Genomic DNA, 13,754 nt, shown 5'->3' on the forward strand with positions numbered 1-13,754 from the left:
TAGGAATTGTAGTTTAGTTTGAGAACAAATCCTAAGATGGTTAAATCAAATTGCATGTTGTACATTTTATGAGAATTGCAAGTTAAAATTGTAATGTGCTATGCACCATTGGGAATTTCAATCGCCTCAGTATTACGCTCCAGAGCATTTGGAATCATATTACTGTGTGTATTAGCACAGTCACAGTGGTAAGAGAGGAAAGCAATGGTTTAATTTGCATTTGGACGCGGATAACCAAATGTTAACCTTGTCCATGCCAACCAAGTTGGCATAAAGGCCCTTGTGCCTTTAAACCCTTCCTATCCATATATCTGGCCAAATGTCTTTTAAAAGTCATAATTATTACAATTAAATGGCTAGGTACTGCACCTGACTAAGTCATAACACAAAAATGTAAACACCAACATTCAAATCTCTGTACCTCAATGGATCTTTGGAGAAAATGCACATTACATCTGTGGTGTTACAAGAACCAGGAGGACTAGCAAAGAACTTCAAAGAAGAAAATGCATCCAGAATTTTTTTTTTCTCCTTTCTATCCAAGAGCCAAGTTGAATCACGGAGGAAAATCAATTCCTTCATTCCTGATCTAATGGCAGATTTGATTCCTCATGAGGTTTTCCCAATGGAAAGTTAGTTGGTCTGATTCAGGTGCCTGAGGCTACTGAATTGGTAGACTCTTGAAAAAGCGAAACTGGGAAAACTGTTCTGACTGAGTATTATCAGTAAACAAAAATAGGCATTCATTAAAACGGTCAAAAAGGTGATTGTTTTCCTTGGTCTACATCATATATCCACTAATATCCAGGATCCCCAGCAAACTTAAATACTCGATACAAGGAGTTGCAGATGCTGGGCTACAAAGAAAGACACAAATTGCTGGAATAACTCAGCGGGTCAGACCGCATCTCTGGAGAACATGGATAGGCTTGGGTTGGGACCCTTCTTCAGACTGTATTGATAGCTAAAAAATAAATATATAAACATAAGCTGCCAATGCTAGAATGCTGAAACTTAGTCAGAAACTGCTGGAAACCCTTTGGGGTGACCAGGCAACTTGATAATTCAAATATGGACCATCACCAAAAGCCCCTATGATGTGGAAGAATCTGCCCCTTTCACAACTTTTTGCCTTCTGCTTTCAGTCTTTCAAAAGCTTTGGTATTTTAAAGTAGCTATATACACCAATAATTCATCTTACAGTCATAAAGTTGCACAGCATGGAAACAGGCCCCACGGCCCACCTTGTCCGTGCCGTCTACAATCTTGGGGACCTTGCACGAGTCTGCACCCTCCTGCTTCTCTAATCGGACCCGAGCTGGACACGAATGGCAAAGAGCTTTCTGTTGGCACCAGGCTGGCATCCAGGGGACAAAGTGTCCAGAAACACAGCCCTGGAGATGAGAGAAGCCAACTGTCTCTGTCATAAGAGACTGCGGGGGTGTCAGCAAGTCCATGGGAATGGTCCTGGACAGCGCATTATCCCAGTAGCTGACAGTCCCAGCCACTACCTGTCTTGTACTGAGAAGCACTGGTGCTGTGGCTGATCCTCTTGGCCTGCTGAGCTTCCACCCAACGACTGCCTCCCTTGTAAAGCACAGTGAAGGTGACAAGACCAATAAAGCTGGAAGCTGGAACACCCCTTCTAATTCAAACAGCACAAAAGTCCAAATATCTACTGAGAAATACAAGGCCTCCAAGAAACCAATGGAGCTATGTTTTAATCGCTGCCTTGGCACTGTTTAACTTCCATTAACGACAATTGTAACAGTCCTAGGATTGGACTATTGCAGAATGCTGTATGACTGTACACCTGTTCACTGAGGTCCCATTGCCCTCTGGTGGGTACCTCTGAAACTGCAGTTACGATGCCAGCAAGTGGTGAGGCTACTGTGGATAGACACAAAGTGCTGGAGTAACTCAGCGGGTCAGGCGGTATCTCTGGAGAAAACGATATATGACGTTTCGGGTCAAGACCCTTCTTCAGACTACTGTTTAAACTGGAGAGGAACGTAGTTCTCCCAAGACACAAGGAACTGCAGTTGCTGGAACCTTGAGCAAAACACAAAGTGCTGGAGTAAGTCAGTGAGTCACGCAGCATCTGTGGAGGACATGGACAGGCAACGTTTCAGGTCGGGACCTGTCTTCCAGCCTGAAACATCAACTATCCATGTCCTCCACAGACGCTGCCCAACCCGTTGAGTTACTCCAGCACATTATGTTCAATGCCATCCTCTCATTGCCTTTACAACACGTGCATCCCATTCCCAATCAACAATGGGTGTGCGGTCTTTGTGCGTGGCTCTCTGGGCTTCAGAATTACGCAATTAACTATTTTTTAATTAAATGTTTTTTTGATCCAGGCTTCACTGGCAAAGCTAGAACTTGAACCTGGTGCTATCAGAATCTTGGAGCCATTGAGTTCCTAATGAGATAACTAACGGTGGTGAACTGTTATCCTGAACGACTGCAGTCCATGCAGGCGGGTGCTATGACAGCATTGATAGATTTAGACCTTGCAACAATATTGAGGCACTGCAACAATAAAGCAGTGGCAACATATATATTTCCAAGGATTTTCAAGGATGTGGCCAGGACTCGAGGGCCTGAGCTACAAGGAGAGGTTGGGCAGGCTAGGACTATTTCTTGGAGGGCAGGAGGCTCTTGGTTGATCTTTCCCTTCGCTCTATCTATTATATTTGAGTTTGGCTAGATTGTATTTATGTCTAGCATTATTTCATCTGATTGGTTAGCTTGCAAAACAAAACATTTACTAAAGCTCAATACACGTGACAATAATAAACCTAAACGTAAAGTTGAGAGTTTTAAGAGTCAAGAATGTCTTAAGTCTGCAGATAGAACACCCTGCAGGCACTGTCCACAGGCGGTGAAAGGAATTATGATTAAAGCAATAAGCATTATGATTTGTGGTTCAAAGCAGAATATGCATGTTACATTTTGGATGCCCAGTGAAGACAGCAAACGGACAACAGCAACTATCTTTGGTTTGTGTGCTACCAAGAGGATTAACGTTGCTACTAATAATCAGAGTTTGGTATCATCCTTCAGGAGTGTCATCGTCCCCTGAGCTTTGTTGATTAAACAGAGAGCTTTGCACCTGACCGCACCACTTCTCTCTGGCGTTTGGACTCGGCATCAAGGCAAAACTTTCTGCACTCACCAGATGCAGACAACTCTCCATTGGGCTGAGCCCAGAACCGAACCTCTGCTCCCTCACTTTCCCACCTGGGCTGCCTCCATTACCAGAATGACATTGATTTTGATAGAAACTTTAAATCCATGAACCCCCCCCCCCCCTCACTCACGCGTAACCTGGTAATGTCTGAAAGATCAATGGTAATTAGTGTAATGAAGGTTCTCAACTCAAACCGTCACTTATCCATGTTCTCCAGAGATGCTACCTGACCCGCTGATTTATTCCAGCACTTTGTGTTCTACGCAAGATTCCAGCAACTGCCATTCCTTGTTTCTCCATAATAAAATTCAAGTCAACCTAACCTCTGTGACTTTACATATTTTTGCATTTCTAAGAAGCCAATGACATACCATTTCTAAGAAGCCAATGACATACCATTCCCACCCACAACTATCTGTGAAAGCTTTGTACAAGGAAACGCAGAGTAAATATTTACATAGACCCGAGTTTAAGGAAATAAGATTATTACCAAGCCTGAAGAAGGGTCCCAGCCAGAAACTTCACCTATCCATGTTCTCCAGAATTGCTGAGTTACTCCAGCACTTTGTGTCTTTTTCAGTAAACTAACATCTACAGTTCCTTGTGTCTACACTGACTGTCATCAACCCTGTTTGTCCATTCTGTGAGGGCAATGTTAATTTGGCAGTGGAAGCTCTGCCATAAGGGCCTTGGACAACAGAAAGCTGGAGTTTATTCCTGGCCATTTACAAAATCATGAGAGGAATAGATTGGGTCGACGCACAGAGTCTCTTGCCCAGAGTAAGGGGTATCGAGAACCAGAGAACATAGGGTTTAAGGTGAAGAGGAAAAGATTTAAAAGGAATCCGAAGGGTAACTTTTTCACATAAAGTGTGATGGGTGTATGGAACGAGCAGAGGGAGGAGGTAGTTGAGGAAGGTACTGTCACAGCATTTAAGAAACAGTTAGACAAGTACATGGATGGGACAGGTTTAGAGGGATATGGGCCAAACACAAGCAGTTGGGACTAGTGTAGACGGGACATATTGGCCGGCGTGGGCAAGTTGAGCCGAAGGGCTTGTTTTCATGCTATTTTAACTGTTAAAAATTAAACATGTTAATAATATCCGCAACAGGAAACTCCAGCTTTTGCATGGATTATTTATAGTTGCAGTGCAACTGTTAATTAAAATATTTATTTTTTACAACCCAATTTCACACATTAGCATTTGCTGCCCCATTTGTTAATTGATGCTCATTAAGTCTCTCCAGTCATTCAGTGGCTCAGACACTTGGAGAACAATCTCCACACCCAAGCTAGTTCTGAAAGGTTTAGGACACTTTCTATAGTTCAGTGATTGCTAAATGCATTAGCAAGAGAAAACTAATACCTTGTGAAAGGGTAAGCACTTTCAGTAATAGAAATCAAGCAAAGAACATGGGCGGCACACTGACGCAGGGGTAGAGTTGCTGGCTCACAGCGCCAGAGACCCAGGTTCGATCCTGACTACGGGTGCCGTCTGCACGGGATTTGTACGTTCTCCCCGTGACCGTGTGGGTTTCCACCAGTTGCTCCGGTTTCCTCCCACACACTCTCATATACAGGTTTGTAGATGAATTGGCGTTGGTAAAAGTTATAAGTTGCCCCTAGTGTGTACGATAATGTGAGTGTATGGGGTGATCTCTGGTTGGCACGGACTTGGTGGGCCAAAGGGCCTGTTTTCGCGCTGTATCTCTAAATTCTAAAATCTAAACAGAAAAACCGAGCACGTGGACTTTGGACTTTTTGTGAAAGGCGCCAAATGATAGCGACTCATGCATGTGTAATTCTATGCAAAAAGAAACTCTGTGCAGTGCGCGTGTGAAAAATAAAGCACAGAAGATAGAAACAAAAAGCTGGAGTAACTCAGCGGGTCAGGCAGCATCTCTGGAGAAAAGGAATAGGTGGTGACGTTTCAGGTCGAGACCCTTCTTCAGAACAATAAAGCACCGTAGAGACCATTGAAAGTACTGAATTCTCCCCACAGTGTTCTAATCACATGCCCCGATATATTTTAATTTCCCCTCCACTTTCGGTTACACACCACTCCACATTTCCCTTTCATCTAGAGGGAAATGAGGAGTGGATGGGGAATGGGATTTAGTCAAGGCCAGATTCCTTGTGGAATAAAACAAGCCTCTCATTCTGTGCACAATCTGATCTTCACCCTGCTGCTGGCTTTCCCCACCATTCCCACTCCTACAACACCGTGTCAGTACTGCCGGTGAAGGCAATGCTTCCAGCTCCTGCAGTTCTCAGTCCAATTAATTTATTTCTGCAGAAGCAAAACTACAATATTTTCCGAACGCAGCCAGAAATAAAACATGCTCCTCAGTGTGATGACTAGTCGACTTGTGGAGTCAACGTATTATATGCCTTTCCTCCTTGTTCTGGTCTGAATACTGCAGCAGTCAAATACAAAGCCCATAAAACATGGTATTGCCTCTGACCGATCACACTGTGCTGCACAGGTGGAGTGTTCCAACCAAGCTTGGCCATTACAGCAACCACCGCAAAGGCTTCATACATTGTTGTATAGTCGCCCATGACATCATTGAAATGAATTGAATTTAAAGATACAACATGGAAACAGGCCCTTAGGCCCACCAACCATCGATCACCCATTTACGCTAGTTCTATGTTATCCCACTTTCTCATCCACACTAGGGACAATTTTACAGAGGCCAATTAAGCTTCAAACCCGCACGTCTTTGGGAGGTGGGAGATAACCGGAACACCCATTCTGTTATATGAGAAAATAACTGCAGATGCTGGTACAAATCGATTTATTGTCAAAATGCTGGAGTAACTCAGCAGGTCAGGCAGCATCTCGGGAGAGAAGGAATGGGTGACATTTCGGGTCGAGACCCTTCTTCAGACTGATTCTGTTATGACCCATTCTGTTATGACCCACGAGGTCTCATAATTAGGTTTGAACTTTTTTATGAAATTTTTTTTTTTGTATTATTTTCAAATAGATGAATATTCTCTCACTTTGCTAACAACACATATACATACTAATGTACCGTAAACCAGCTGATCGATGAGTTACCTGGGCTTGTAGGCTTGAGTTTTAGGGAAAGGTTGGATAAGCTGAGACTTTTTTCTTTGGAGTGTAGAAGGCTGAGGAATGAGGTGTACAAGATCATGAGGGGCATGGATGCAGTGAACACTCACATTTTTACTCAAGGTAGAGGATTCAAAAACTAGAGGGCATAGGCTTAAGGAGAAAGGAGAAAGGAGAAAGATTTAAGAGGTCCCTCAGGGGCAACCTTTCCATGGAGATGGTGGACCATATCTGGGAGACACTGCCAGAGGAAACTATAGACGAGGATACAATTATGAGTTTTAAAAGATAGACAGATAAATGGATAGGAAGGGTTTAGAGGACTATGGGCCAAATGCAGGCAAATGGGACAGGCCCAATATGCCCATTTCTTCAGCAAGGACAAGATGGATCCAAGGGACCCAAGGGTCTGTTTCCATGTTGTACCGCTCTGACTACAACTCTGGTGACTCTGAACATCCAGGCAAAAGGGAAGAATCATAGGGCTCATGAACTGTGGGTGAAGCAGCAACATTTTACAACAAAAGGACACAAAGTGGTGGCAGCATTTCTGGAGAGCATGGATAGCAGACGTCTTGACCCAAAACTTCACTTATCTACGTTCTCCAGAAATGCTGCCTGACCTGCTGAGTTGCTCCAGCACTCTGTGTCCTTTTGTGTATTAGTCAGCATCCGTAGTTCTTTGTTTCTACATTTTAAGCACGATGAGATTTCTAGGTAGCCAGACAAGGGAAAAATTAAAATTAGCAATCAACTATGCTGATTTAACATTATACACCATGGGCTCAGCAGGATAATTGCTGCCTTACAGCGGCAGAGACCCGGGTTCAATCCTGACTATGAGTGCTGTCTGTACATGTGCAGTTTGTACATTATCTCTGTGACCGCGTGGGTTTTCTCTGCGTGCTCCAGTTTCCTACCACATTCCAAATACGTACAGGTTTGTAAGTTAATTGGCTTCAGTAAAAATTGTCCCTGGTGTGTAGAGTAGTGTTAGTGTGCGGGGATCGCTGGTTGGCGCGGATTCGGTGGGCCGAAGGGCCTGTTTCCGCGGGCGGTATCTCTAAACTGAACTAAAAGCCATCGTGGTTTTAGGAGGGATGGCGATGGGATTTGTCTCCTGTGCTGTGCCTCCTGCTGAAGTCTGCAGTCCGCTCCTTAAACGCAACAGGCTTGCAATGGAAAAACTTGTGCGATTACAGAAACATGTGTTCCTGGCTTTTGCAATTAAGAAAGTTCATCCCACTTCCTTTCTCTAGTCTATGTAAACATTCTCTACCGGTCTGCCAGAGATTATTTAAAGCAGCTGGCTAGCTTTGGCTAGAAGAGGGCGGCTCACTGAGATGGCGCTGGGAACAAAAGGAAAGTGAAGGGTGCAATGTGAAATTAAGGACGAAGAAGTCGTGAAATTATAACAGAAATTGAAACTAAAAAAGCAGCCTCAATTTTACGAGAGAGTGAGGTGTCCTGGCATTTTGGGGTCTGTTCTAATCCCGAGGGACTGCTGTTACACCCACACAGCTCCGCACACAGACTGCGGTGGATACAATCCAAAAGCACTGCCCTCCCTAGGAATAACAGAACCCTCAGACTCAGCAGCAGCATCATTTCATGGCACCAGCCAGATGTTAACCTGAATAATAACAGGTTTAATAGAGAAAGTTGTTACTTGGGACAAGTTTCACTGACTCCATGTTTAAAAATAAACATCCAGGAGAAAAATGTTGACTGGGAGCCAAAATGTATTTTTACACCATGAGAGCATCTGATGATATGAAGCTGGGTCATTTAATGGTCACATACAAGCCCGAGGACAGCTTATAGTAGAAATAAAGAGCTGCAGATGCTGGTTAATACACAAAAAGGACACCAAGTGCTGGAGTAACTCCACGGGTCAGGCAGCAACTGCCCGAAGGATCCCGACCCGAAATGTCATCTATCCATGTTCTCCAGGGATGCTGCCTGACCTGCTGAGTTACTCCAGCACTTTGTTCCTTTTTTAAAGTAAAGATCCGTACTGAAGTAATTGCACATAGATACAGAAAGCAGGTCTCTCTCTCTCTCTGATGAGAGACATCTTACTGAGAATGACACCAAAGACGTTAATCATAATTTATGACTACTATCATCTTGATGCCTTGGGAAAGCACGTATGAATGCTGTTTCTAATGTGAATGGTTTGCCACTGTATTACGAAACTAAGGGAAGGCCAACAAGAGTTTGAGTTCCAGGTCAGAGGTGAAGGCATCTCAGTCACAGTGTCTAGGAAGAGATCCATTCTCACCACACACAAGAGAACCAGCAAGGAAGGGAGGGAGGAAGCCAGAGAACCAGATGGAGCCGCGTCCATGTAGGTTTGTGGGGCTGGTGGAAGGGGCAAGGAGAACATCAGCAACCAAGCACCAAAGGCACCTCGCGGAGCAGCACCAACATTGCCCCATGTGAGTTTGGACCAAAATACCATCCCTTTGCAAAATAGCAAAACACAGGAAGCTTTACCCACCGTCCTGTGTAAAGACCCAAGACAATGGTGCAATTTGCATTCTGATAGCGTAACTTGGGTCAAAGAATGTTAACACATTAATCAAAGTCTGACAAGTATAAAGTTGTTAGTCTTCGAACTATCTTGACCCTTTTTCTCCTCATGAGAGGGGGCCAAAGCATTGACTGTATTTTTGTACAATTACATGAACTACTTAACATTTCTGGGAGTTGATTTATATGGGAAAGAGAGGAGGTCTGTGTTACTTTTAATAATACGACACTAGCTTTTGCTGATTAAATTAATAACTTCTGAAGCTACAATTGGGTTAAATATTCCTCAGTGTGAGCATGCTTAGCAAAGGCAAGATTGCAGGCTACTTACTTAGCTGCTGTCTCTTCATCATATTTGCACCGCAGGTCCAGGAGCTCTGTTTGTGTTGTCTTCAAAGCTGAACAGTAGATAAATAAAGCAAAATGATAAACAAATCACATGACTTAAATCTGCAATTACTGTCATCCAGAAAGCTGCCTAGTCCATTTCATCAGATTCCTCCACACATTTAAAGGGACTGGATACGTTGCCCGGCACTGTTCTGGATTTGCAAACTTCTACAGATGCACTGTAGAAAGCACACAGCCAGATTGCATCACAGCTTGGTTTGGGCACAGCTCTGCCCAAGACCACAAGAAATTTCAGAGAGTAACTGGATCAATACACTGGATGGAGAGCAGAGCATCAGAGTTGCACATGGATTGAGGAGTAAATATCACACTGCAGTTGCATATCACACTGGCCTGGTAGATATTGCAACAACAGTGCAGCACCCACTATTGATGGGTTCAATGCTGCACTGCAGCACAATCCTTCATATACAACTGTTGCAGTGAACAATGCCTTGCATATCTTACTGGGTGTGCAAATGTCACACTGCTGCAGAGAACCTATACATTTGCAGAGTTAATATTTGCACCGTCATTTACATTTACACCTGGAATTTGGCGGCACAGTGGTGCAGCAGTAGAGTTGCTACCTTACAGCGCCAGGTTCAATCCTGGCTACCGTCGCTGTTTACATGGAGTTTGCACATTCTCCCTGTGACTGTGTGGGTTTTCTCCAGATGCTCCAGTTTCCTCCCACATCCCAAAGACGTGCAGGTTTGTAGGTTAATTGGCTTCCGTAAATTGTCCCTAGAGTGTTGGATAGAACTAGTGTACAGGTGATCGCCGGGCAGCCTGGACTCCATGGGCCGAAGAGCCTCTTTCCACGCGGTATGTCTAAAGCTAAAAACTAGCATTGCTGCAACACTCATGTATGGAATGAGTTTTGTAAGTACTGTCCTTCAGTCACCAGTTGCATTAGGCTTGGTGTGGGTAAGTGTGGCTTTGCAAGAGAGCGCAGCAGTGAGCAAGTTGGGACGAAACACCATGTAGAGGACTGCTGCGTATAACAATTGTGGGGTAGACCCAGAAACACAGCTGGGGAGTGCATCAGAGACCGGAGGAGAATAACTGCACTGCAACAGATGTTTGCCTGTGGAAATAGTGATATAAATAATGCACGGCAGTGGAGAAATGCCAGAGGAAGTGGTGGACTAGATCTTGCATTCCAGCAGAGAGAAGCATATGGGATTTGTAGGGCCAGGCATTGGAATACTGCATCTGCAACTATTGGGGTCGGCACTGCCCTGTTGCAGGCTGCTGCATGGGCTCCTGGTACAGTTATGCTGCCCTGCAGCAAAGAGTCGTTTAGGGACTAGTGGTGTGCAGTGTGACTGTGCAGCACAGGCTGGGACTGGTGGGGTAAATACTGGTCTGCAGAAGAGAGCTGGGAGAAGGAAGGGAAGGAGTTAAATGGCACGGCAGCAAACATAGATCTAGCAAGTTCATATCAAATCATCGTTAATATTTGCATCTAGAACTTACAAAGTAGACAATGCACTGCTGCAGACAGTTGCAATGGATCATGCACAGGAAATATGGTACCACATATTTACCATGTAAATACCATGTACCATATTCACCATGTATTCTGCACATGGAACTGGAGGGATAGAGATTAAACCATAGGGGTTAATTGCAGATGGAAATAGTGAGGCTAAACCTTGCATTAGAGCCGACCATTGGCTTCAGAGAAGGTCGGGTATAAATGGTAGGATGGAAAGAAGTACATTGAAAACTGGTGAAAGTCGCAGTGCACTGCAGCACAGAGTTGTTTAGTTTAGAGATACAGCATGGAAACAGGCCCATCAGCCCACCGAGTCCATACCGACCATCGATCACCCGTTCACACTAGTTCTATGTTGTCCCACTTTTCCATTCACTCACTGCACACTAGGGACAATTTACAGAGGCCAATTAACCTACAAACCCGCATGTCTTTGGGATATGGGAGGAAACCGGAGCACCCGGAGAAAACCCACACCTGTGGGGAACATGCAAATTACACAGACAGCACCCCAGTACAGGATCGAACCTGGGTCTTGTGTACAGAACTGTTGGTAAATGTAGCAAACCAATGCAGGTGGACTAAATACTGTACTGCAGGTGGACTAAACACTGTACTGCAGGTGGACTAAATACTGTACTGCAAGCAGTTTGTGTAAATAAAATGGGATAAATATTGTAGTGGAGCAAGGAGTTGCTTCTGGAACCAATGGTAGCTGGTGGTAGCTAAGACCGCCTCTGGGTGGTGATAGGATGGTTCACTTGCCTGATAACAGCTGGGAAGAGGGGTCAAAGAAAGAGCATTCACGTCATGGCCCTGTTTCCACCAATCTTTCCACCACCACGCACAAGAAGCACAAGACGCCATTGTTTGCAGATGCTGAGAAGTGTGCCCAGCTCTGGCTGAACAATTTCTGATCTTGTGATGTGGACTCGATAAGAAGAAGCTGGCAAGGAACTGTCTCTGAATCTGGAGGTGTGCATTTTCACACTTCTACACCTTTTGGCTGATGGGAACGGGGAGACCAGGGAATGTCGGGGGTGAGACTCGTCCTTGATTATGCCGATGGCCTTGCTGAGGCAGTGAAGTGTAGATGGAGACAATGGAAGGGAGGTTGGCTTGCGTGATGGTCTGGGCTGCGTCCACAATTCTCTACAATTTCTTGCGTTCTCGGTTGGAGCTGTTCCCAAGCTGTCAGCATCCGTTCATCTGTGTGAGATGATGGTGGGGCTTTGACTTTTTCCTGCTTGGAGAGGGGAATGTTTCATATGTGGTTGCATTTCCAGCCGTGGCTGCCTAGTCCTATCCTTGACAGGTAGACCCTCCCATTGCTGCTGCAGGTGAAGTTATATCATATATATACAGCCGGAAACAGGCCTTTTCGGCCCTCCAAGTCCGTGCCGCCCAGCGATCCCCGTACATTAACACTATCCTACACCCACTAGGGACAATTTTTACATTAACCCAGCCAATTAACCTACATACCTGTACGTCTTTGGAGTGTGGGAGGAAACCGAAGATCTCGGAGAAAACCCACGCAGGTCACGGGGAAAACGTACAAACTCCTTACAGTGCAGCACCCGTAGTCAGGATCGAACCTGAGTCTCCGGCGCTGCATTCGCTGTAAAGCAGCAACTCTACCGCTGCGCTACCGTGCCGCCCGGTTGTCTCTGGCCATTGGATTGGGGAGTGTGTTGCTGTTGACGTTGACCATTTCATGGCATTGCTGCCTGGCCTCCAGGTTCTTGAGCCACACGCTGCCTTATTAACTAATTACTTCCTCCTCAGCGAGCACCAAGACAGGGAAGTAATTGGTTAATAATACACCGCAGCAGACAATTGGAGATAGACAGTGTGTTTTTGTACACAAAAAGATGCTAGTATACACGATTAATAAACATAATGTAACCTGACCAGAAAAAAACAAAGCTGTTTCATTTTTTTAGAGGCTCATACTATCAGAAGAAAAAAAAGCACTGGATATGGAACTGACGTAGTAAAAACTGTGTCGATGGATGCTCGTAGAACGGGCATCGTAAATATTATACCGGTCCACCACCCGATTTTCCAGTACCTTTCGTCCCTGAGCCTCTCTGTTTTGCCAGACCAACAGAGGTCATGGTCTCCGAGTGGAGTCCAACGGTACCAGAATGGCCCACCTTGGCCGCCGAGGGATCGAGATGCCGGCCCGCAAAGTCGGCCTCGGACATCGGCTACGGGACGGGATCTACTGGCTCCAGCCGGGCCAGAGTTCCAGAGACCCGGCCCCAGGTGGCAAATTCCACCCGCCGTTCGGCCACGGAAGGTCCGATGAGGTCAAGACCAGCCGCCTCACCTGGTCTGGGTGCCACATTTTCGGGGGGACTGGGGGGAAGGGGGGGGGGGGGGGATTTCAAGTGCACTCTCGTTATTTTGTCCGGATTAAAGGAGGCGCCGGACTAACAGTAGCCGGATGATCAGTAATGGACCTGCACTGCACTGCACCATACTGGTGTATAAGGAGCTGACAGCTTTCACCAGCTTGGTGGCAGTGTGGGCACCAAATGTGTTTAGCTGCTGCAAGGCCACTCCGATGACATCGGTGTTATTTGCGTAATGAGTGGTAAAAGACAGCTACCTGAGTGAAGAACCATTATTTTCTCTTCTGCTTCCCCGAGTCGGGCAGCCAGGGTAATCTGTGCTTCCTGCAGTCTGCTAACAAAACACACACACACACACCATGCTCCTTAATAAACAGGGTTTTTCACATAGTTCATTGAAAATATTTAACAGACTATGTACAAATTTTACAATTTATTACAGTTTATAGAATTGTTACCTTTGAATCAATCACAGCACTTGAACATGTTCCAGACAGATTTTTCATTTGAGAGTAGTTTAATGCTTTGTCTGTCATTGTAGACAATAGACAATAGGTGCAGGAGTAGGCCATTCAGCCCTTCGAGCCAGCACCGCCATTCAATGCGATCATGGCTGATCACTCTCAATCAGTACCCCGTTCCTGCCTTCTCCCCATACCCCCTCACTCCGCTATCCTTAAGAG

The 13,754-nt window shown here is 45.3% G+C and overlaps 1 protein-coding gene across 5 annotated transcripts in view; it reads right to left on the reverse strand.

Annotated features, from left to right (window-relative positions):
- cux2b (cut-like homeobox 2b) overlaps positions 1 to 13,754 on the reverse strand; it is a 280,485-nt gene that overhangs the window by 41,898 nt on the left and 224,833 nt on the right. For 4 of the 5 annotated variants that reach the window (XM_078421595.1, XM_078421597.1, XM_078421596.1 and 1 more), the window contains 2 exons: positions 13,329 to 13,405; positions 9,149 to 9,215 (listed from right to left, as the gene is read on the reverse strand). In XM_078421595.1, coding sequence (XP_078277721.1) covers positions 9,149 to 9,215; positions 13,329 to 13,405 — 144 coding nt within the window. The remainder of the gene's footprint in view (positions 1 to 9,148; positions 9,216 to 13,328; positions 13,406 to 13,754) is intronic. The other variant, XM_078421594.1, reaches the window with a different exon arrangement.

Source organism: Rhinoraja longicauda, chromosome 25, assembly GCF_053455715.1.
Source record: "Rhinoraja longicauda isolate Sanriku21f chromosome 25, sRhiLon1.1, whole genome shotgun sequence".
Lineage (NCBI taxonomy): Eukaryota > Metazoa > Chordata > Chondrichthyes > Rajiformes > Arhynchobatidae > Rhinoraja > Rhinoraja longicauda.